This window comes from Harmonia axyridis, chromosome 1 (genome assembly GCF_914767665.1).
Source record: "Harmonia axyridis chromosome 1, icHarAxyr1.1, whole genome shotgun sequence".
Classification (NCBI taxonomy): domain Eukaryota; kingdom Metazoa; phylum Arthropoda; class Insecta; order Coleoptera; family Coccinellidae; genus Harmonia; species Harmonia axyridis.
In genome coordinates, this window is record NC_059501.1 from 79,048,515 (window position 1) to 79,073,725 (window position 25,211).

The 25,211-nt window shown below is 33.4% G+C and overlaps 1 protein-coding gene across 2 annotated transcripts; it reads left to right on the forward strand.

The window, feature by feature from the left end:
* Nucleotides 1-503: 503 nt before the first annotated feature.
* LOC123670659 (retinal homeobox protein Rx1-like) lies at nucleotides 504-17,622 on the forward strand. Of its 2 annotated transcripts, none has more exons than XM_045604173.1 (3): nucleotides 504-712; nucleotides 5,605-5,831; nucleotides 16,542-17,622. In XM_045604173.1, exons 1-3 carry the CDS (start codon nucleotides 586-588, stop codon nucleotides 16,971-16,973), a joined length of 786 nt encoding a protein of 261 aa, XP_045460129.1. In that variant the 5' UTR covers nucleotides 504-585; the 3' UTR covers nucleotides 16,974-17,622. The 2 variants fall into 2 exon arrangements, with proteins under 2 accessions (XP_045460129.1, XP_045460130.1); XM_045604174.1 differs by lacking the exon at nucleotides 504-712 and adding an exon at nucleotides 5,380-5,550.
* Nucleotides 17,623-25,211: the final 7,589 nt, after the last annotated feature.

The following is a 25,211-nucleotide window of genomic DNA, read 5'->3' on the forward strand; positions in this document are numbered from 1 at the left end:
AAAACTTCATCAAATAATTCAACAACAGAAATATCACGCGCTTTCCACATGAAACCCAATCAACAATGTAAAAGCCTCATTGAAAACACAAACTTTATTTCAGGTAATTAATTAAACAGACCTAATCGTCGATATGAATTATAAGCAATAAAACGACACAAGCGAACGCGTTATCGGCATCAAAACCGTTGATAAAGAGGACCGAAACTAATATATTGAACAAAATTGAAATATTACATAGATTAAACTTAATAGAGTTAATATTAACACGACACCTGATGAATTCTCAACAAGTTAATATCTCATTATGAATAAAACTAATCAGTTCTTGTACACAATAAAACATTATCAGGATTCAAAGGTTTTAATCAAGGCGGCACACTGCCAGAGGACGCAAGCGCAGGGGCTTCCACGTTGCTGTTCCTCGATTCGGATTGGCTCGCGGTCGGAAGAGGGGAAAAGTTGCCGTACCCATCAAAAGCTCACGTACGTGAACTTAGGGGACCAGTACAGTTCATCAATCTTGGCGGTTCGGTTGAACTTAGATATTGATTACACTACATAATTTGTTTTGCGATCAGTGAAATGGATTGTGAACAAGTGAAAACTACACCTGCGGCGACAAGTGAGGGCATCAGCAAACCCAAAACGAAGTACAGCATTGATCAAATACTGGGTGTTTGTTCCAATAAGAAAGCGCGTCTTGCTGAAAGTGAGTGAAACTTTGAAAATAAGGATTAATGCTACGTGAGATTTAGATTCTCTGAAAAAGAGAACTTGTAGAATGCTATACCTAATTAAATTAATTTTCATAATATATACCGAAAAATTGAGACTTATAATTCAATCGCAGACAATGTAGTTAATTAATTTTGAATATTCAGCCGGTAATTACAATTAAATTAAGTTAATTTCCAAAGTTGTCGCCTCTGATTGAAATGCATCTGTCGGTCAATGTCAAACGCTTTAAATAGAATTTAATTGATCGTTAATTGGAAGGAATGTTACCTACTTCATTAATTGTAACGTCGCTTTTCGATTTGAAATTTTATCTCATGATAATTTAATCTGATTTTCTCACTTCTTATGTGTTTAAATAATTAAGCGATTATTCAGCAATTAAGAATAAATGTAGTGATTCTACATGAAAAGTTGAAAATGGAATGTTGTAAATTGCTACTTAGTAATTCTTTCTTATTAGATTCGTTTCAATTTTCGCACTTTTTGTGTAGATCTAAACGTTAATCAATTATTTTTCAATTATAAATAAACGCTTCGATTCTGTGTAATAACAAGAAACTAGGAAGGAATGTTGTTTTTAATTTCTTAGACTTTTTTTTTCTACAGATGATTTCATTCGATTTTGGTACTGAAGATATATAAATATTAGTCAATCATTTTTCAATTATCACTAAATTTAAAGGGGATGTGTCTTTTAATTTGTTGCTCTTCTCAATGTTTTTCATTTTTTCTAGAGTTTATTCGTTTTAATTTTCGTACATTTTGAATTTAAATGAAAGGTATGAATCAACAAGAAGTATAGATATCTATATGTTAATTCGATTATTTTTCAATTATTAATAAACGCTTTAATTATGTCTATCACCAAAAAGAATTGGAAAAATGTTTCAACATGTTATGAATTTTCATTTTTTTTAATTGTTTCATTCGTTTATTACACTTTTAATTATAATGAAAATAAATTATTTTAATTATAAATAAATAATAATTAAATAATTGAATCATCGTTTTTATTCTGTCAAACAACAACAAAAATTTGTAGAAATGTTAGTTTTAATTTCTTAGGTTTTTTAATTGAATTTTTGCACTAATATTTGGCTACCTGCAGTCCATAATTTTATTTAAGGCTAATACACAGCTTGATTCTGCCCAAAAACCAGAAGAAATTGAGGAGATTATTGTTTTGTTTATTATAAATTCAAATTTTGAAAATTGAAAGAATTTCAGTTTATTTAATTGCTCTGTTTTCTTTAGTTATTCATTTATTTTTTATTTAATATTTGTATCTTTAATTTCGAATTGAGTTTTTTTCCTCACTAACGAAAAAACCATGTAATGGTTCATTATTTTCCTATTCCATCAATTAAAATGAAAATGAATCAGATCAATAAAATTAGTATACTCCGTAGATATGCCTAGACCGCAGATCTACTAAGTCAAGAGATCAACTTTTTGGCGGAGAATGTATCAAAAGGAATATTTCAAATATTTATATACTTTATTTAGTTTAGTAGGTAAAATCGTAGCAATCCAAACTTTCAAATGTCATGGTTGCATATCGTCGATTTTTTTAGAAATTAATTTAACATTTAATTTACATGTTTTAATTTTAAGCCTTCAAAATTTGAATTATATAACATAATTGTTTCTAATTGAACCCTAAACAAGGATTATCAATATCCGTTCATTTAAACTTTTACAATTGCTAATCCTTGTTACCCAACTCCTAATTACCAAAAGGGGATCATTCAACTATTTTAAATCAGTATTGTGCAACGACTTAGCTCTCAAGCTTCACATGTTAGGGCCATCCCCATTTTTTACGTCAGGTATACACCAGCAGTTCAAGTGCCCCTTCAGCGCCGAATTTGTTTCATCAATTGAGTCTTATTCCGCTTTTAATTTGGCCTATTCATCCCCCTAAGTGAAATGCATGGCGGATGATATCATGTGTAAAAGCCGACTTATACTCCGGACCTATAATGGGCAGATTATTTTGGCGATCTTTTCTCTTACGCTTCCACGTCGGGGTCAAAATACATTCCTGACTTATGGACGAGGATTTAATAATACTAATACCCTAATATTAAATTTTCACGGCGGGTATTGCTACGAGTGGTTGATTATGAAATTAGTACGATTACGAGAGCTGTGGTTGCTTTAAATGAAGTGATTAAATGTACGAAATAGGCATGTGTGCTGTTTATACGGCTTGTTGTTGGACAGGAACGAATCACGGTGTTCAATTTGAAACGATGAAAATCGCATAATTTTAAAATCACCAATAAAAGTTCACTTATTGTACAGGATGTCCGAAATTCGGTTCTCACTGATAGCAAATATAAGACTTACAGAAAAAAATCTTCGAGGACCCTGATGTCTTTTTTTGAAATAATAAGATATCAGGCAGTGGCGACGCCAGCTTTCAAAAACAGGGGTGGCCAAGGGGGGAGAGCGGACTTTTTTTGGGGGAAGGTAAAGTAAAGAGAAATCATAGTTCTGCTAATCTTGTAATTATTTTAGCGTTAGTATGTCAATTTTCAGGGGGGGGGGCAGGACCCCCCCTGGTCCCCCCTCAAGAGGAGAGTTGGTTTTTTTTCAAATTGGACATCCTTCATATTATTCGATTATAATTATAAAATAAATACGAAATTAATAAAATCTCCAAATGAATGAAAAATATTTATATATCTATATATGGTGTCCTATTTCAAGATTGAAGTCGAAGAACTCAATATCTTTGAAATGGATGATTTTCAATAAATCTGCGACTAAGAAGTTGTTGAAAAATATAGGGTGTCCCTTTTAAAAAGTTCCAACTCTTATAAAAATAATATCGTAAATCGTAATAAACAGGCGAAATCGAGTTGATGAAGATAAGAAGATGAGCGAACCTTTGAACTGCTCTATTAGATCCCCGCCAATGTCCATAATATTTCACATACGACATTCTCTGTATGACATTTTCCTCTCCATCAGTACTTCAAAGCCGTCTATTCAAATATTGCGGTTATTGAATACATTTAGAATTAACGAATTATTTATCTATGCATGTTGAATCCTTTGTGTTCGATAAATTGCCTCATGTTGGACACACTTTATTTGAATAATTTGTCCGCGATAGATGTGACATATTAGATTTGGCTTTTTTAAGTTACATTCAGGAGATAACTAACTAGATGATATCAAAGCAATAATGTATCTTCTATAATATATAATATAATATATTTTAAGTTTGTTTATTATTTTTATGGCGACATGTTCGGGGAACGACCGCTCAAAAACTTGAGTTTATTCGAGAGTTCGTCATTCTCCCTATTTCACTGTATATTTCCATCCATAAAAAAATTAAATGAATATCAGCTGCGTGGTATGAGTTCCATTTGTTACAAACTGCGAATGTACAGGGTGTTTCACATTAGCAGGTTTGTGGCTTATCCTTCAAACAAATTTGAAAAGTGACCCATCAATATGTTTCTTTCTAGAAAACGGATTTTTTTTTTGCGAAATATACTTCATATTATTTTTTCATATTTTCTGAATGCTCAATCGATTCCAAATCCGAATATGTGAATATAGTGGTGATTTTAATTTATTCCAACTATTCCATTCAAAATTAACCTGAGAAAATTCAGATTCCATATCCGGAAAATATATCCAAGTTCTATAAATATTTTTGATTATCAAATTTTGAAGTTTGCATTCTCGATTATAATAGTTGTGAAAATATAAACCGGAAATTCAAATGAAGGAACAATTGGGGAGAAATTATCTTAAGAACTCCTCATTTTAAAAACCAGTCAAATTTCCAAAAAAATTCTCTTTGGAAAAACGGTTTTTCCACAATAATTTTTTTTTGCCTGGGTTCGATAGTTATTGCAATAACAGCTTTGGATAGCCCGTGAAATGCACTTTCATATTGAAGGGTCACTTTTCAATTTGGATTGAAGGATAAGCCACAAAATCCAGTGGCCCGCCTACGTGGAACACCCTGTACTTGATTCCTGAGTTTTTAATAGGATCTTCAAGCTATCAAGGTTTGGCCTTGTATATATTCAATATATTGAACTATTAGGTGCTTGTTTTCAATTTGATGATCGTATACGTAATTTTCAATTAATTTATTACCAATAATATTTGATATAATTGGGTATAAAAATAATTCAATACCAAAAATATTTTTAGAGGAAAATTTCGAATTGTAATGAAATCATAAATCAAAATTCAAGGTGAATTTGACAATTTCTTGTCTTGGAATCAAAATAAATTACTGTGATATCATCTTCATCGAGAATAATAAATAATCGATCGTTATAACCATCAAGAATATAATAATCTAATTTCATAAACCAATTCATCTTTGATCCTGTGTATTCCTTTGAAGTTATGAGATGATTATTAGTTATGTTATTTTTATTGAGAGTATTTTAGTAAATTAGTATAATTTTGAAACATAAGCAAACAAACTAATGTATCATTAAGAGATGACTGAGATAAATGTGACTTTGGCACGCAATGAATTAATATGCTGTTTTAATTACTCGAATTATTTGTTTCATTTACTTCCTCCACTTCATGTGAAGCCACCTTTACAGAATTCTTCGCTCAACACGTGATCTCAATTCCCATATGTTGATGTATCGAATGATACTGACAACTAAGTCATTCAGTTTTTAGTAAACATTCTTTTTGAAGTGTTATGTTAACCTCTCTTTAAAATTGTTGTGTTGAGATTTTCCACGCAAATGGGTATTGTTTTGGGCGTACTAACGTGGTGTTACTCCCATACATCCATAGAACAAGATAAAAGTAACAAGAATATATAAAAACCAAGAAAATGTTCTTTACATGTTGCTATTTCAGATGAATCTGATTCCAAAACCAACAATTTGAGTGAGAATGAGCTATTGGACGAAGTTCATGATGAATTGAACGAATCTAGACCAAGGAAAATCAGAAGGTCTAGGACGACATTCACAACTTACCAGCTGCATCAATTGGAGAGGGCTTTTGAGAAAACACAGTACCCAGACGTTTTTACGAGGGAAGAATTGGCATTGCGGTTAGATTTGAGTGAAGCACGCGTACAGGTAGGTTTCTTATTGATAAATTTTTTTAAAAATTTAAATTTCATTGAACTTCAAACCTCTCAGCTCAAATCTAGTACACATATTATTATACCGACTTGGTGTCAGGAACATTTGAGAACTCGTTTGTTCATGCGCCCTCGAGGATCATAGAACTGTATATACAGGGTGTTTCCAAATTAGACGTGAACCTTGAAGGAGGTGTTAGTATCACTCATATGCTCTCATGTTTATTCTTCTTCTTCCTCTTGTAATAGGACGGAGTCCTGTCAATTCTGTCATCCAGCCATGTTTATTGATAACCGAAATACAACAGTTTACGATATATTTGAGTTCTTGTGATTTTCGAAAGATTTCACACACCTTATTTCATTTTTCGTCAATTCTTTTCGATTTGAATTTTGGATTATTTTCATCAGAAAAGGATGTGATATGTATGCTGTATTAGCTATTGAATGAGAATAAGTATGATTTGGAAGTATATGAAGGAAATAATATTGAATTTCTAATATAAATACTTCTGCAACTCTCGAATTCCACAATTTATTTATAATGAAATTATTTTAAAAAATTGCCAAATTCCTCCTTTATTTCCTTGAAAAGTTTTTGTTAGAATGCAGGCAGTAGTTTTATTTCAGCAGATTTTGATTTGAAAGGGGGGAGAAGCAAAGAACGGAAAGTAAAGAATTAAATTCTTTTTTGTACAATTTCAGTAGAAAATGTATTCATCAGAAATTATGTTTGAAATGACCTCCACTATTCCCCATACAAGAACTTATTTCTTATTTCTTTAGTTGTTACTTTCCGCTTGAAATTTACTCTCATAATCTTCTCGCTGTTTTTTCTATTTTAACGGTGTTAGATCCGGACTTCTTGATGGCCACGAAAATAATCCAAAACTATAATCAAATCTGACCAACGTAGAAAAATTTGACGAAAAATGTAGTGAGGTGAGAAATCTTTCGAAAATCACTGTTGATTTTTGGTTATCACTAAATATGGCTTAAACAAGCAAATGAGTCATACTAACACGTCCTCTAAGGCTCACGTTCAATTTTGAAACACCTTCAAATTTCTTTCAGTGAAGAGGACGAAACATTCCAATAATTTCTTAAAGTTGTTGATTTGTGCATTTTCCCATGATAAAATGGTAAAATGTTATAAGAAATTTCAAAAAATAATACAAATGTTGCCATTATAACCATTTCAAATTGAATTTTAAAGATTCCAATATTTCCCCTCAATGAATTTAAATAATATTTTTACCAAAATTTTGATTGTCATGAATTCATTGAAATAAGACCCATTATAATTTTTTTTATTCTGATATTTGAAATTTATTGAATACTCCTCAAGTTCATGTTTAATATTAGAAAATTCACTAGATATAATTTTAATTCTTAAGCACGAAATAAAACCCCATTTAAAAATTATTTCAATTAAATCATTAATTCAATTTAAAATCGAACGTATCGTTTATCAAATGGGAAAAATTATAGGTTACGTGCGGAAACATTCATCATTTCAACCACAACCACAAATCAAAAACATCGAATAATATCAGTAAAATTTTAATTTTTTTCTACATTTTCGGTTGTACCTTACAGTCGTTATTCACTCACCTTGCAACGAGCAAATACTGATAAGTCATCATTAATTTAATGTTTTCTATCGAACTCATATCTCAACCAATGATCAGGAAGAAATTAAATATTAATTCTTCTGATGATTTAATAATCAATTAATTCGATTTATCGCTGTATTTATGATTTCCACTGTTGGCTTTTTTCGGTTTTAATTGAAACGAATCAATTGAATGAATTACAATGTTTTCATGGCATAATTGCGAACGATAATATTTTTTCTCTAATTCTGTGGTTATTCCGTTCATTCTTCCACATCTTGTAGAACAAAATCGTGCGAGAATATATCAGAAACGCACAGTTTTCATGGTTATATTTTATTATTCTATGTTGGCACTCCGAACTTTCCGCTACGGCTTTATCTGTCAATTCATCAATTTGCCTTAAAGAAATCTGTTTTGCCAACCAACATTTTTCAATGCAAAAATCACTAAATTATATTTATGGAAATATTTCATCAATTTCAACGAAAATGCAATGAATTAGAGAAAATAATGTATAATACTCGTACAGAATGCTCATTCAACCACTCGTTCATTCCAAAACTCGCCACTTCGTGGCTCGTTTTTGAATTTTGAACTCGTGGAAGAATATCAATGCCTTCTGCACTTGTATTATAAATAACTATTCTATACCCAACCTGGACAAAGAGACTCTATTTTTAAGAAACAGAAAAAACGTTATATTCAACATAAAATTATCAAGTTCATCGCAAAAATGTGCTATTATATGTAACATGGTGTTTCATAAAGATAAGTCAAAAATGATTCCTAACCTAAATGTGCTTTTCATATCAAATTTCATGAAATCTTTTTGAAAAATACTGTATTATATTCTTCTCCAACCAATATCTATTCTCTGATAAAAAAGAAATAAAGATTTAATATTTGTGATATTCCTCACGTATATTCGTTGATTTGTTGATCTAACATTCATATTATTAAAATGTGATAATATGAAATGAAAATTGCGGAATTTTATGATTCAGGAATCTGTAGCTGAATATTTCGATCCATATGAGTTTTGGATGACATGCGTGTTTTCTTAATGGATTTTTAACTTTTGGATTGATGATTATTCAAAACAAGTTCAACTACTGACCTAATTTTTATTTAAATTTTTCGATTACAGAGTATAAATCGTTTTCTATGTTCGAAAATAAAAAATCGATATACATATATAAAATTCTCATTTTGAGTCGGTAATCTAATACCTGATGGAAGAGATAGTTGAAATGATTTTTATTGAGTTAATTCCAAATTCCACTTTGATCACCTGACACAACTAGAAAGAACACTTTTCAAGGCCCTCCTTTTTGAGATTTTCAAGAATAAATATAGATGTCAAATCGAATAAACTGAGGAAATGAAAAAAACGAATAAAGAAAGGAGTTATTTCGGGGGCAAAGTGAAAATATCGTTTATCAGCACTAAAAAACTTCGATTAAACGATCTTAATGCTATCTTTGGAGTATTGCGACAATTTTCCGGAAAAAGGAGAAAATCTGGTTTTAAAAATATCAATGCGATTTTTTTGATTTTTTTGAATTTTTTTTAAAAGGGAGAAAACGCAACCTCTTCTGCGTTTTTAGCAGAACATCTTAACGAAACAAAATTTGTCAATAAAAATATTTTCCCTATAATAAAATGAAATGAAACATTGAGCATTCTGTGAATGACATCGAAAAAATGTAGTAGGTGGTCGAAACGTTCCTTTTATCGATAGAACATAGTCACAAAATTCCATTTCTTTAATTTTTTTTGCAATTTCTAGAAGATAAAAATTCTTTTTTTTCTTGGTGAGAAAGGTAGTGTACATCTTTAATCAGAATTCCATTCGGGACACATGCGAATCAAAATGATGCGCATCGCATCCAAGTATTTTTATTTAATTTTTCGAAGGAAAAAAATGGTATACCACTGAGATATTTCAAATGATTATTGCATTCCTCGTTCAATATGACTAAAAATTAAAAACCACTAATGCTTTTTTTTGTATGGGCTGCTTTTTGAATACAAAAAAAAAAAAAAAAATCTTAACTTTAAGACCAAGAACTAAATTTATCAATGAGATGAAAATACGCGTTAAGACGTTTTATATTTTTGCATAAAAACGGTGCCGCATACGGCAAGAAGATATGAGAGATTTTTTGTCACAAATTGCACGAGGAATTGAAAAATAATTTTTAGATCCAAATATCTCAATGGCGCACCAATTTTTCTTGAAAAAAATTAATATTACCCGTATGCGCGCCAATGATGGACATAAAATTTATAATTGCATGTCAGTATGTGCCCAATAACAAACTCCCGAAACCCACCAAATGTCATCCTACTATCTCTAACAGTTTCGAAGCAATAAATAAATAAATCGGTTAAAAAAAAATTTTTAAACACTCTGTATCTCGAAATATAAAGCATTTACGAAAAAAAGTTATATAACAAATTATCATTATTTTTCCATATAGAACCACCCCCCGAAGTTTGCCGAACGTATACACTAATCCCCAAAGCATCGATCCTATCCAGCAGCATATACGCATCCAACGAGGCCGTTGCACATCCGACGGCCGGTCGAGAGGCCGAAGATGCGGACGAATACGCGCATAATTGGCCGGGATTGATACTGCGGCCCATCGCACGGCCGTAGGATCGGGCGCAGAGCCGGGGCACGATAATGACCGTCATGAATCGCATCTTAATTGGTTACAATTTGGATAATTAAATGGGGGGCCCGTGGCGGCGTAAGTGCCGGCGCAATTGGCCATTGTTTGACACAATGGAGGTAATCGGAGTAATCGGAACCAGCCCGTGACGATCTTCGCTTCCACGCCACCCCCGCCCGTCTGTCTCTTCTTCCCCAAAGGGAGAGGGCAGGTCCGTACCGGTCGGTTTTGGATGAGGACGAAGTGAGCCCCCAATTTATCTAAATATATCTATTATATCATATTATTTGAATACAGGGTTGCCATGTTGGGGTATTTTTTCCCAAATTTGAGGAATTTTTGGATACTCTAATAATAATATATATGTTTATTCAACATAAATAAACATGGTGAGTTACAGAGGTTTTTAATTGTAAAATTAACTACCTGTGCGTAACTATAAATTAACATTTTCTCTTATTTATTGAATTAACTACCTGTGTGTAAATATAATTTAACATTTTCTCTTATTTTTAACCTGTGGTTGTACACAACTAAACTTATTTTCCAATCAACCCTGACATGGAACAACACAAGACAAAAACATTTCAAAATATGTCTTATCGGATAATATATGTCAAATCGGGTAATATATGTCTAATCAGGTAATATATGTCTAATCGGGACAATATTTCATGGGGTATTTTTTGGAGGTTTCAGTTTTTCAACTGGGGCTTTATGAGGTTGAAATATTTGTATTTAGTATTATTCATATCTCGATTTTTTCTCAAAATATTATTATATACTTTATTTTTGAAAGGTTTTTCAATATGGCAACCGTTGACTATCCCCCCACATGCCTCTTCAAAGAATTAAATTTTCATTAGCATTTACCAGAATTGTTGTAGTTGACCAACAGATACAATGTTCTAAGCATATAAGTTTCGTTTATTATAAAAAGATCATAACTGGTTCACAAGCGTACCCAGTGAGAAGCAGGGGGGGCAGCTGCCCCCCTGGAACCAGAAAATAAACCGTTAATGAATTTATTGCTGGAATTCATTGAAATTTTAAAATTTTTCATCAAGTTCACTATTTAATAATAAAAGAAGATACTTACACTATTGAAAATTATGGAATTACTAAATTAGGGAAATATATCGTTATTTTATTAAATGTTATAACTCGTAAGAAAATCCGTTAAACGTTTTAAGCGTTTACTTATATTTTTTGGATTTATTTGGCATCAAACTCAAGATGACATTTTCAGCAACATATACACCAACTCTGGTGGTATCCCATACATTTGAATGTCATCATCACTGCGACTGCCAATATTTTTGGAAGGTATTTAGAGTTGCACCGTTCACTAGAAATGTCTGCAGAGCTTATCTATTTCCCTTCTATTCTCATCTGATACATCAGTGTGACTGCAGTTCGCTAAGCAGAAGCTGCAGAAATGCCAAAGAATTTTATCTCAACATTCTTTGTAGTTTTTTGTTCCTTTGTGGAAAGTTTTGTCTTCTTAGTGATATATCCTTCATTTTGCTACTTTAAACAACATCTCAATTTCATAAATCTATGCAGCATATTTCATTTTTGTTGTTTGGTTGGTTACTTTTCTTGATCCGCTTAAACTCTCTTTTTGAATACTCTTTTGATTCTATCTATTGAATGCCGCTTTAGGAATGAAAATAGTATCTTTTGTATGGAGACCAGCATTGTTTGAGCAACGACTGAAATGTCAGTGTTCCACAAAAGTAACAATTTTACTCCTGATAAAACAATGGGTACACTTGTTTTTTTTTGTTTTGAGATCGCAGATCTCAGTTTGTAAAATATGCATTTATTTTTCTCCTTATTGTAGACGAAGAAAATGTACACGATTAAATATTCCGCGGACGTCAATTTACTCTGAGATCTGCTGAATCCGCCCCTGTCTGTCAACCGGAACTAATTCAGAATCAACTCTCCTTTTCGAACGGCGCTTTCACTGTTGCTGTCCTCTTTTTAATTGCCCTCGGACATTGAATCAAATACGGCTTTTAACCCTTGCTGGTCTAGGGTAACACAGCTCTTCGAAAAATCAGTTCAATTTTGTCCATTCGGCTATGAATAGACGATTTCAATTAATCTATTAGTCTTTTGTTGGGGACGTTTTTTCCACCTAATGGATTTTTGCAATTAGGCTTCAAAAGATATAATATTCAAAAGGGCCCAACCTATTTTGAAAATATTAAATATAAATATATATCTCTAAATCAGAATTATGTTTTACATTTCTCCAAATATTAACAACCATAATTTTTGAGATTTTATAGATTTTACTATCGATGAATATCGCAAAAAAAAAATTGTATCAAAATTTGCGATGCTCAATTTCAGCACTTATTGATCTTGTGAGAAGTTTTAACTGTCATATTCAGGAGGAAAAGATCTCTTCATCAACATATCTCCTAATAGGAGCTATTTTTTAACATCTTTATTTTTCTACTCGAAAAGATTCCTGATTCCTCTTCAATGTTAAACAATGTATGTGCTACTTCGTTTCTAAGATTCATCTAAAATTCTGAGAAAAAATTACATAAATACCAGTTTGAACAGGGGCTTAGAAGCTCCCTACTTCCTATCAGCGCTTTTCTCATTTTTTTTACCTTTATTATTGAACGTATCAAATCAATGATCTATAACAGCCCTGGATTTTGTAAACACGAATGAATTATTGCCAATAGGAATTGTATCGATTGTGTTGTAGAAAGTCATAACTTTTAATAGTTACTAAATATGAAGATATCAATTAATATTTGAGTTTTTCAATTCGTCTTTATTGTATAATAATTACACCTATTCCGTTTTCAATTACGTTGATACTGATTTATAATTCATTTCACAAATTGCCCGTGCGACACTTCGAATCAATGGCATTTTCATTAGAACAATTATTAAAAAATTTAATGCTTTCATATTACGTTTCGCTCTGGTTAAAACAGATCGCAAACAAATTGGTAAACAGAAAAATGTTTCATTTTTGAAATCATTTCGCCGAAAAGTTTTTTTTTTATTATTATTATTATTATTACAAGGTAAAGAGTTGAGGCCAAGCCTATAAACTCACAAAAATTGAAATATATGAAAAAATACACCGAAACTTAAAAAAATGCATTACAAAAGAAAAAGTAATTCACAGCTCCACAAGCAGCACTCACTCGCGACGAAACCAGGTGTCATAGTTGTTTTTGAAAGAGTTCACAGAAACCGAGTTCACCATCGATGAAGGTAAAGAGTTCCAAACACGCGGTTTACGATGAAGAACTGTCTTTGGGATATTTTGAAACTTTCCTTCCTCAGCTTGAAAGCGTGACCTCGCAGACGGTCGTCCAGGTTCAACTTGAAGAGACCACTGAGGTCAACTCCAAAAAGGTTGTGGAGAGCACGAAAAGTTATGATGAGATCACCACGCAGCCTCCTGTCATCAAACGTGGAGAGATTCATGATGGACAGTCTTTCACCAAAACTGGGACGTAAGATGCCGTAGGGCAAACGAGTTGCCCGTCGCTGGACGCTCTCCAACAATGCCGAGCCTCTACTCAATGATGGACTCCACACAGGGCCAGCAAACTCCAGTATGGGTAAAGTTTGTAAAGGATAGCACAGGTGGAGGGATCACATCTACCAAAAGCTTTCTGAACCATAAATAAAGTTCTTTTGGCCTTGTTTACCTCCTGAAGAATGTGGTCGGACCAGCTTAGATTCTCTGACACAATTACACCAAGGTCAGCATGACTACTACAAGTAGCGATGGAGTTGTTGTTTTAGTACTGACGACGGGGATTGCGAGCACCCAAGTGTAGAACAACGCACTTCTCGTAGTTCAGAGGCAACCTCCAATCCTGGCACCAATGGTTCAATTTCTCCATGTCTTCCTGAATCAGATGAGCTGCCACGTTGGGGTTACCGAATAATTTGGTATCGTCGGCAAATTGGGAGCACTGAGAGTTGAAGATCTTGGGTAAATCAGAGATGTAGAGGAGAAAAAGTAGTGGACCCAAAACAGAACCCTGTGGAACTCCACTTCCAACAGGTCTCGCCGAAGAGAGAGATTTATCGACTCGAACCTGGAAGGTTCGATCGGTAAGAAATGCTTCAATCCAAGAAAGCAGGCGGCCGCGGACCCCAAGATCTTCGAGTTTATGTAAGAGAAGATCATGTGGTACACGGTCAAATGCCCGAGAAAAATCCAGATAAACAATGTCAACTGGGCAGCCTTTATCAAGGGACTCGGACCAGGAGTTTACGCATTCAAGGAGGTTAGTAATGACTAGTATTACCAGGAAGGAAGCCGTGTTGACATTCGGGAATAAGGTTACCGCTAAGTGCAAATTCAAGGACACCACTCAAGATGATTTTCTCGCACACCTTCGCCACAATCGGAACCAGACTAATTGGACGATAATTTTCTGCGTCACGTTTATCTCCCTTCTTGAAAATTGGCGTTACAAGTGCATTACGCCAAGCAGAGGGTAGGCAGGATGTTTGAAGTGAACGTTTGTACAAAATAGAAAGAGGATACGAAAGAGGTTGGGCACATTCTTTGAGTGCTTCAGCAGTGATATCATCCGCACCAGGAGAGGAGTTAACATTGCGTGCAGATAAGTGGGCTTCAACGACTGCAGGGTCGAAAGAAGACTCTGTTATTTCAGAAGAATTCCTCTCAACGTTCAATCTTGGAAGTTGGTGGGCTCCTCTTGTAAAAGAGGCAACAAAGGAATCAGCTAGGACGTTTGCCGTCTCCTCGGGACAGGAGCAGGGAGTATTGCTAGAATTGCGAACCAATGGTATGTCAACTTTAGAATTAAGGGTTTTTCTGACGTATTTGAAAAACTTTTTATTGTTCTTAGAATGTATTAGATTGGATTCAAATTCCCTTTTGGAATTGGCAATTAGTGACGAAATTGAATTGGAGAAACGTCGATGGTCTTCGTAGTCTCTTACTTGCTTACGACGTAGATAACATTGCCATATGGACTTCTTGTGACGTATTAGTCTAAGGATATTTTGATCGATTTGATGATTTTTGTCGAATTTTGAAATCTCTTTTTTTTTATATAGATACACTTTGGATAATAGGTTGATTTATGTTAAAAACCACTTCAGATCAGGAACATACAGTGCTTGAATATATTATTAGATACATATACGGAATTTCTGTCATATCTATTTTCGTATGTTTACAGTTATGTTGCAGTTTGTACAATTATTGAACATAGTTTGAACTCTTCACCTAAAATGTCATTTTTTTTCGTGCTAATCGGTACAAATTCATTATTTTACTTGATAATAGTACTAACAGATTTCCCTTCGATACTTTCCCCTTCAAATATGTTGTCTACTATGTCCATTTTATTTCTGAGAGATTAATCAATTCGGCAACCGTTGAGGATATCCATCTTATTTGACTCTTTAAATCAATTAAATCTGCCTCAGCATTAACTAAAATTGTTGCAGATGACTGACGGAAACAGTATTCTTCGTATTCATTTGTATTAGTCGAATTTAAAAAAATTTGCTCGTACGCCATCCAATTTCCTTATTTCTGAATCATTTCCATGATTTTCAGGCGTTTTGAGATGGCTTGTTGCATCACTCCCAATGATCCTGCCAATTCTTGTTGCGTTTGACACGAGTCTTGATCAAGTAATGCCTCCAATTCTGCATCTTCGAATAACTTCTCTCTTCGACCGCCAAGCTGATCTTCGATGTCAAAATCACCGTTCTTTTAGCGTTAAAACCATTCTCGGCACTTTTTTCCACTAATAGCGGCCTCATCATAGGTATTTGAGAGCATTCAATGATCATCAGCCGCAGATTTGTTCATATTAAAGCAGAAAATCAAAACCTCCCGCAAATGACAAGAATTTGGCTCGTAAGCTGACATGTTTAAACAAGAATAACTTTATGATGCAGACACAAATCGACTAATATTTCGATGGCGTCATGTTAACAAATACCTTAGCTTATTGTATAACACCTACAATCTATTTATTTCGAGTACCACTTACCGTTACAGCCATCAATCGGTGGAAGCAGAGTTGTACACCTAATATATATAATATACATAACAAAACTGGGTGGTAGTATAGGTTCCATCCATATGCACAGAAATATATCTTACGTACTCTTTCATACGAGCCTGTCAATACTTAAGGTTACCATTTGAGAATAGTACCTTTTTCACTCCAATTAATAAACTTATGAACACAGTAAATAATAAACTTATGATCTCTGTATTCATATACAGAACGGTCACCCATCCAACTGCTGCTCCTACCCAAACTGGCTCTAAAATCAGATGAAAAAAAATACCGGTAGCAGCAATATTGGCTGCATTTTAGTAAAACTGATCCTAATGTTCTCTCTTCATTTCAGGTTTGGTTCCAAAACCGAAGAGCCAAATGGAGGAAACGCGAGAAGGCACTCGGCCGAGAGACAGTCCCTTACATGCAACAGTCTGATCAGCCTGTTTACCCAACGGAATTCAGCTACCAATCGCCCCTGAGATTACCGACGATTGGACATGAATTCTGGCCCCATTTCACGTTTCCTTCGATGTTCAATCCATCACTGGCAGGCTTGCCCTGGGGAGTCAAGACTCCAGTACCTTTCCATGCATTGCTCTCCCAGTACATGCATCTTTCGCAAGGTATGCCACACCTAGGGGTCAATCCCATACCCGACGAAAGATCAAGAAGTGCGAGTCCTGAAACCATCAGTAGCAGCACCTCCAGGGTATCTCCAACCAATCTAGAGTCTTACGTCAACAGGTCCCAGGAGAATATCAAAGTACAAGCGAAATCATAAGGATACCACTTCAGATGGACAGCTTGTTTTTTTTTTGAGCCCCCTGTATATATTGAACATAGTGCAATATTTATTCGAATTGTATATACACACATTATTTTCGAAATTTTTTTTTTTATTTCGTTCTTCGCCAGAAATTCTCTACAATTTGTTGTGTTGACAAATTTTGGAAATCAACTTTCATTATTTTGTTATTTGGGACATTCATGGTAGGAATCATGAAGGAGTTTCGCTCCTCTCAATAATTTCTGCTCGATCTCATTTGCTCATATGTTTAGAACAGTTTAAAGGACAACAAGAATTTATTATAGTTTTTATTTTATATTCGATCTTCTTGGAAACTAAACTGGCACTTTCATAGAATTTTTGAATGTTAACTCTATAAATGTGTCGATTTCAAGAAGTTGCGTTATATATTTATTGTCGAATTGACTTTTGTTTTGTAAATTCTTGTAAATAAATAAATATTTATTATACTTCATAGATTTATTGATATGAATTGAGAATAGAGTGTGAAGATGTAATGTATGCTACCTTCTTGGAAATAGGTATAAATTAAGAGATATATGTACTACTAGTTGACCTTTCATTTTGTATAAATGAATTTGAGACAATGATTGAAATAAAACAATTCCAACATCCAATGTTATGGTCAGTTTCATTGATGAATCCAAAAATTATTCAGTTTTCAAATACTCTTCTGCTGTACGAGGAATGAAATAAAAAAATAAAAATTTATTCATGTCAGAACTAAGCATAATATCAATAACATAAAAAAAACATCCAGTAATAGTGAATTTATTAAAACAATTTTTTGTATACATTTCTCTTAGTCACCGAAGAGTTCATTAGAGGCTACATAACTGCTTGGGTTACATCCAAAAAGTGGTGGAATCAAATGTACTGCGCATCAACTCACGCCTAAAACCAACTAATATCAAGAACATAATAATCTTTATTGAATATATTATAAAGCACATAATATATGGAAAGCTTATTATATTCATTTTTGGATGTTCATATCATGTTGCAGTTGGTACAAAAATTATACATAGGTTGAATTCTTCTTAAACGTCATTCTGTTTCTCGCTAGTCGCTTTAAATTTATCCATTATACTTATTACTTGAATAGTCATCAGCGATATTGCTGTTTTCTTCTTTAATATACCTCTCGGCAACCGTTGGGGATTTCCATCCCCTAATGCCTCTTCAAATCAAATTAATATGCCTAGCATTGACTAAAATTGTTCCAGATTACCGACAGAAACAATGTTGTTGGTATTCTTGGTTTTTAGGTAAGTTAAAAAAAAATAATTTTGCGGGATCTTACCAAACTGATGTATTCCCACTACTTGCCTACAACCATTTGAATATTTGAAGAAAAAAATATTTTCTGTAAAGTGTCATAATATATGTTTCGTTGATTACTAATGATCTTGGGATCGTTTCGTTATTGGGTATTTGGACCAAAAGCTTATATCCAAAATCTTCAATATCATTCGAATTCAGTTTAAGTATATAATTGAACAATAAATAAATATTATCAGGGCAATTAAATGATCGATATTTTGTATTATTCTCTCAATCTGATCAATCGATTCAAACTTACTTCACTTATTCACTTGAAGAAAAAATTCGCAACTACGATCCTTAAAAATAATATTTCTGGTTTCAATTTTGATTCAACATTTCATCTTTGAGATTGGATTCTCAACCATTGAATCAAAAAATCATATGAACTATCATATTGGGCTAATTTACTTATTCAAGGGATTCTTAAAGATTCTATTAACTTGATCAACAAAAAAATTTCTCATGAAGGTTGGAATTGTGATTTTATATTCACTTGCGAACTTTCAACTCAGTGGAATCTGTTGTCAGTAAATTTTTAGTTTCTATTTATATTTAGCCAAATTTTTTTTTTTTTTTTGATTTTGATGACGCTCTATCAACAGGAAATCCTGCAAGTAGCTTGAAATACATAGGTATTCTGAAAATATATGTACAAAATCTGATTGTGTGTATTGGGTATTCCTAATCGAATATTTTTCTTGAATTTTTTATGGTTACAAAGATGTGATGGTGAATAATAATAATAATAATAATATAATGTTTATTTACTATAAACATAAAAAAAATTACAGAGGTATTTATATGGTGGAGATCATTTTAAACATAATTTATTATTACATTTTTCATTGAAATTTTGAGTTTAATTGCAATAAAAAAGTATTTAATTCATTAATTTCCTTTCTTTGCTTCTTTCCCCTTTCAAATCAAAAACTGTTGGAACAAAACTAGTGCTTGCATTCTGACGAAAACTTTTTCAGGAAATAAAAAAAGGATTTGGCAAGTTTTCAAAATAATTTTGTTATACATAAATTGTGGAATTCGAAAGTTTCAGGCAAATTTATACGGGAAATTTACTATTCTTTTATTCATATCGAACTTATACTTATTATCATATCCTTTTCTGGCGGATGTGATCCAAATTCGAATCAAACTCGATTAACGTAGAAAAAATTGACAGAAAATGAAGTGAGGTGAAAAATTTTTCAAAAAACACAAAAACTCAAATATCTTAGAAACTGTTGATTTTCGGTTATCAATAAATATGACTCGATCGACAGCAAATGAGCCTCCTTCAAGATTCAAGTCTGAGTTGGAAACACCCTGTAGATATGTTAAGAAATAATTGCACATCATATTTAGAAAGCACTGATATTGCACAAAGTTTTGAATCGGGATCTCTCCATAATTTGTTCTTCTAATCTTAAATTCACATTCAAGAGTTATTTCATTGGCTGTTTCTACATCCATTTCATTTAGTTTTGTTAGTTCTTTAAATCAGTCAAAGAGTCATTGATTCGATCAATCAAACACATGAATGATGATAACACAGATTGATGTTTGAGAAATATTTTACTCAATCGGAAATTTTTGAGTCAGATGATATCATTCCCAGTGCAAAATTCAAAAACTACAGGCATTGTGACGAATTGATTCATCGGACCATCAATGCAATTTTTCACATTCTATGGCTATTAATAACTTTCCAGCCTATGATCCCACTTCAATTCCAACAACGAGCGAATCAATTCATACGTACTTACCATCATTAAAAATAATAGGACCAAAAATGAATAACGCTGCCGGAAAAAGAAGATTAAAATGATTTCAACGAGCTAGAATTACCGAAAGCTGGTCAATGAAACAATGACTTATTACAAAATGGGATATATTTCATACGATAATCCCGTCTATTGGAAAACATGTGCGAATTTTGTGCGCTTTCATTGAGAGAGAGCACAGATCCATATTAAACCAGGAGTGGCTTCAAAATCGATGCCATGGCAAATAAAGGATTACTTCCAATTTTCATCCCTATTAAAGTAGTCTTTTGTTTTTCGATTGCTCTCGAGACCCCTGTTCTTTAGGATTTAATATGTAGGCGTTTTTGAATTGAGGAGGACTGCCGGGCCTCTTGAGCTCCATTACTTAATGCGTCTTTCTTTCGCTTAATTGGAAAATTGAGTTGCAGTTTCTGTCTGGGGCGAAGACAGTGACACACTTGTTATTTATTTAACCTAGCCTGTAATTGGGAATTCGGTAACATATAAGCATTCCTTTCCTCAAAATTTTACAGGAAGTGTCATCAACGAAGTGTAGGTATAAATGAGAAATTTTTCTTTCATAAAACAGTTACTGACATAAATCACATTCGACAAATACATATAAGCACATTTGACGTATGTGAAATTGCTCCATCCTGCTGAAACCATGCTCTTAGTTTATAGGCAGAAAAGTTCTGCATTTCAGGCAACAAAAACTCATCTAATATCCTCATATAACGTTCTGGTCGGGATCATCACGAACAGATAGTTTAACGTGTTCCACGTTCTCTTCCGTTCTTTACGGCTTGGCTTGATATTCAAGCTAGTAGTACATCAAGTCAAATATCTACTTATTTTTCAAGATCAAGTCAAGTATTTATTTATCAAGTACTTAAAAAATCAAGTACATTCAATGAAGCCACTTGATTTTTAGTAGTTTTATTGTTGAGTGTGTCTCTCAATGAAAAAATGATGGAATGAGGAGAAACCTCACGAAAAACACATTTATTCATGAAAATTATGGTTTACAAGAACCAAAAATATCAATTATTTCAAAATAGAAACACAAATAACACAAACAACAAAATTTAAAATATCAAAAAATGTAGTTAGTCAATAATATCGAGAGACCTCCAAGCACTATTTGATTATATCATTTTCCATTCAGGATCTAGACACATAAGGTATCTTATGGATTTTTCGCCTATCTAATGCGGGTTTCTGGAAAATTGTCTTTCAACAGGAGTTGAAGAAGCTGGCGTTGATTAAACTTTTTTGGCCATTTTATTTTAGCCAAATTTAAATGAACGTTTTTGTGCCCCTTTCACTATTCTGAAATAAGTATATTCAGAATTGTCAGCACGTGATTCAGTCAGGAATTTGCCTATTTCATAACGCCAAGCTATTTTATTTGTTCAATTTACAGGAGATTTCTCTTTATTCTTATATTTTATCCTATAGAGTGGATTCAAAAGGTTTTCCTAGAATCATTAGTGGAGAATGAGTGAAGTATTATAAGAATTGTATATATTCAAATGAGTGGCGCTAGAATACGTTTCTCCCCCCTCAGAAAAGCTCTTGGCGGCCTGGTTTCGATTTCGGTCAACTAAAATTTTTTTACTGAATTGGAGGAATGCTTGGGGTATCATTTAAGTGGCGAAAACCTTGAAAATGGAGGAATTTCTTTCCGCTATAATTGCCGAACCATAATTTTTTGTGAAATTCGAGTGCACACAACGCGCAATTCGCTGTCGAGAAACACTCCAGAGCTACTAAATTTCCAAGAGCCCTCGACTTCGGCTCGAAGCTAAACAAATATAAACAATTTCTTGAGACACCTTGTGAGGTATTTTTGACTTGACTTGTCCTCAGGGCCGGCGCGAGTAATTTAGAGCCCGAAACAAAGAATTTTTCTCCGCCCCTGCTAAAAAAGGATCAATAAAACATGTGTTCCGCTGAAAACTGAAAACATTTGGAATTTAACAGTTACTAATTCCGAATAGAAAATCGTAGGAATTTTTCATATAATGAATATGTAAATATTCCAAATAATTCAAAAACGAAGGTAGTGTTACTTTTCGTCTTTTTGTGAAATACATAATGATCTTATCCCTCTTCCAAACAGGATAATAGAGAATTCTGATATATTGGTTGCGCTGCTATGTGTTTTTTATTATACAAGAGGCTTAGTAAAAGTGGTTTAGAATTGCATTGCGGGGAATGTTGACAAACGCAGCGGAGCAAAACATTTTATGTTATATTTTAGAATCAAGGATGAAATATGAAAAGACGCTAGCAAACTTGGCCGAATTGCCGCCCCTCAAATAAATGCACCTGAAAGGTCGCTTCGCTGTTTGTCCTTCCGATTTCACATCCATGATTTCGAATTTGTTTCTTTCTGATTCCACAATTTGATTTTGATGAAATAATCTTCGGATTTGGAATATTATGTGAAACTTGCAGTGGTTTTTGTTCAATTTTTGATTCTTTACTTTCCAAAACGTGAACTCTGCTAGTTTCAAGGGATAACTTTCTTCTTTTCGAACAACCGCCAAAGGTGTATTAAAAAAAAATTAAAATTGTTCCGAAAATAATAATTTTCCAGTTAAATATTAAGTAAGCCTAGCTAGATGTCCTACTACTAGGGGTAGCAAACACGTGTTCTTCATCCAATTGTCCCCCCGACCTGACCAACCCAATCATCTCCTCTGAGTTCGTTAAATGAGTCGCGAAAGCTTTGAACACCGTTGAACGGGGCAAATTTCTCCCTTAATTCCCTTTCTGGGGGTGCATCGGGGGTTCTCACGGGTTCCTTTTTACTGACTACTGTTGCGGATCACTGAACACGGCGTCACCCACAGAGCACCGTATTCGTATCACGGTGCGAATTACGGAACGCAGCCTGTGTGTTCGATGGTCGCGGAGATCACACTTCAATTAGTTTATTGATGGAATTAGTGTATTTCGAATTGGATCTGTTGATGCGTAGATGGTTGTTAAATTATGTGGATTTTCCCATAAGAACTTTAGGGATAGTTTCTGATTGAAGGGTTTTATATTGTTCTTTTCGGTGATTTGAGGCAGTTTATGACGAGTTTTTATTATTAAGGGTGGAACCTTTGCAAATTTCATGTAGAGTGAATTTTTTATACAGGGTGAACCAATACTCTTGTTAGAATCGAAGAAGTTTTAGTTAAAAAAAATGTATTTTATTTCGATAGAGTAGGTGGTCCAACGAAAATTCAACACCTAGATTTTGCGATTTTAAATTAAAATTTGGAAAACCGCATTTTTTCATTCCCGTAACTTCAACCCCCTAAGGGGGGAAAAACAACATGATTGATTTTGAATAGGGATGAGTGGTAGGGATTCATCAAGCCAAATAGCTTGACATTTCAGCCAACTGCTTGTGAAAAATTACATACTTGAGCTTTACTTGTCTTGATTTTAGGTATTTATTGCTTGACTTGATATCAAGCTACTTGATATTACTTGAGCTTGATATGCACGCGTCGTACGGCATATATTTCTGCAATCTCCTGCGCGCTTAGACTAAATAAGGAGATTCCTCGAGCGCCGAGAGGCTGAAGCATTCTCCAATGTGACTTTATTATCTAGTTGTTTTCTCACATTTCTATGAAATCTTATGGTAGATATCGGTAGTTTCAGAAATATCTTTTCAAACTTTGCCAAAATGGCCAAGGATCTTTTATCAACGCCAGCATCTTCAGCTCCTTCAATTTTCCAGAGCTGCTCTTACAGTTACAAAAACCTGCAATAGGTTAGGCGACAAATTTATAAGGTGCCTCATGTGTCTTAGATCCTGGATGAAAAATTATGAAATCAAGCAAAGCCTGGAGATTTCTCAATATTAAGAAACTTAATTTTTTTAAGTTTCTATTTCAAAAAGGTTGATATTTTCGGTTCTTTTATACAATAAGTTTAATGAATAGAAGGGTTTTTTGCAAAGTTTCTTCTCATTTCATCATTTTTTTTATTGATGTGACACTACACAATAAAACTGCTGAACATCAAGTAGCTTGATATATTCAAGTACTTGATGAATAAATACTTGACTTGAATTTTTTTTAAACATTTTTCAAGTGGATGGTGCGATAATTCAAAATGCCCCTGTTTGAGTTATCTCGTTGGCAACGATATATGACATACTTTTGTCATTGAATAAAACTATTCATCGAATATGCACTACACAAAAGCGGAAAAATTTGAAATATTTTCACTTTATGTGAAGAACAATAAAAATAAGAGAGCTACAAGGAGAGAATATATGGAGTTGCATCCAAATCATCCAATTCCAATTTATAGTGACAAACGTATGTCATATCGTTGCCAACGAGATAACTCAAAAAAGTGCATTTTGAGTTATCGCAGCCTACCACTTGAAAACTGATTACTGAGTATGACAGGTGGTTCTTAAAATTTGAAACTCTGTGGTACTCAGAATAAGAGATATAGACCCAATATGTTATAAATTCAAAATCAGGGGAAAAAGAGCTAGTGAAATATAGAAAAATTTACAGGGTGTTCCATTTGAAAAAATGAAGTTGCCATCAACATATTTCCCACTCTGTATATATTTCGTTTTGTGAAATCATTTTAAAAAACACTAGTCGATTTCGTGAAACTTTAGTAAAAGACATTTTTTGTACTTCTTTTAATAACAAAGTTAAAGGGGGAGTCAAATTATGGTGAAAAACCCGGTACCATCTTTCCACCTGATCAAGGAATTGCTTTGAAGATAGCTAGGGCAATATTGCCACAGATTTTTTTGTATGATTGAAGGAATTGATGATTTAGAGCATGAAACTGTAAAATTCTTGAGAGAATTTTATATTTCAGTTCTTGCTGAGTGTGTGATTTAAAAACTTGCTTAGGCTGCATACTTCTACCAAAGTAAAAAATAAACAAATAAATTTAATTGATTTAAGAAATAAGACGAGAACGAACAATTCCCAAACCATAGAATCACAAAGAATCCAAACGGCTATCCGGCTCGAAGGACCAACGCCAGTGCATCGATACAGACAAACCGACCCTAGCTAGTAGCGTGTCTCATGACAGACGTGTTCTTAGCTCCGAAACCCATGTCAGCGCGTTATGAGTT

Bases quoted from the DNA above. Each gene is read 5' to 3' on its own strand.
- LOC123670659 (XM_045604173.1), top strand. From the start codon at position 586: ATGGATTGTGAACAAGTGAAAACTACACCTGCGGCGACAAGTGAGGGC. The intron at 713-5,604 runs GTGAGTGAAACT...TTGCTATTTCAG, and splicing joins GAAAGCGCGTCTTGCTGAAA to ATGAATCTGATTCCAAAACC. The intron at 5,832-16,541 runs GTAGGTTTCTTA...TCTTCATTTCAG, and splicing joins TGAGTGAAGCACGCGTACAG to GTTTGGTTCCAAAACCGAAG.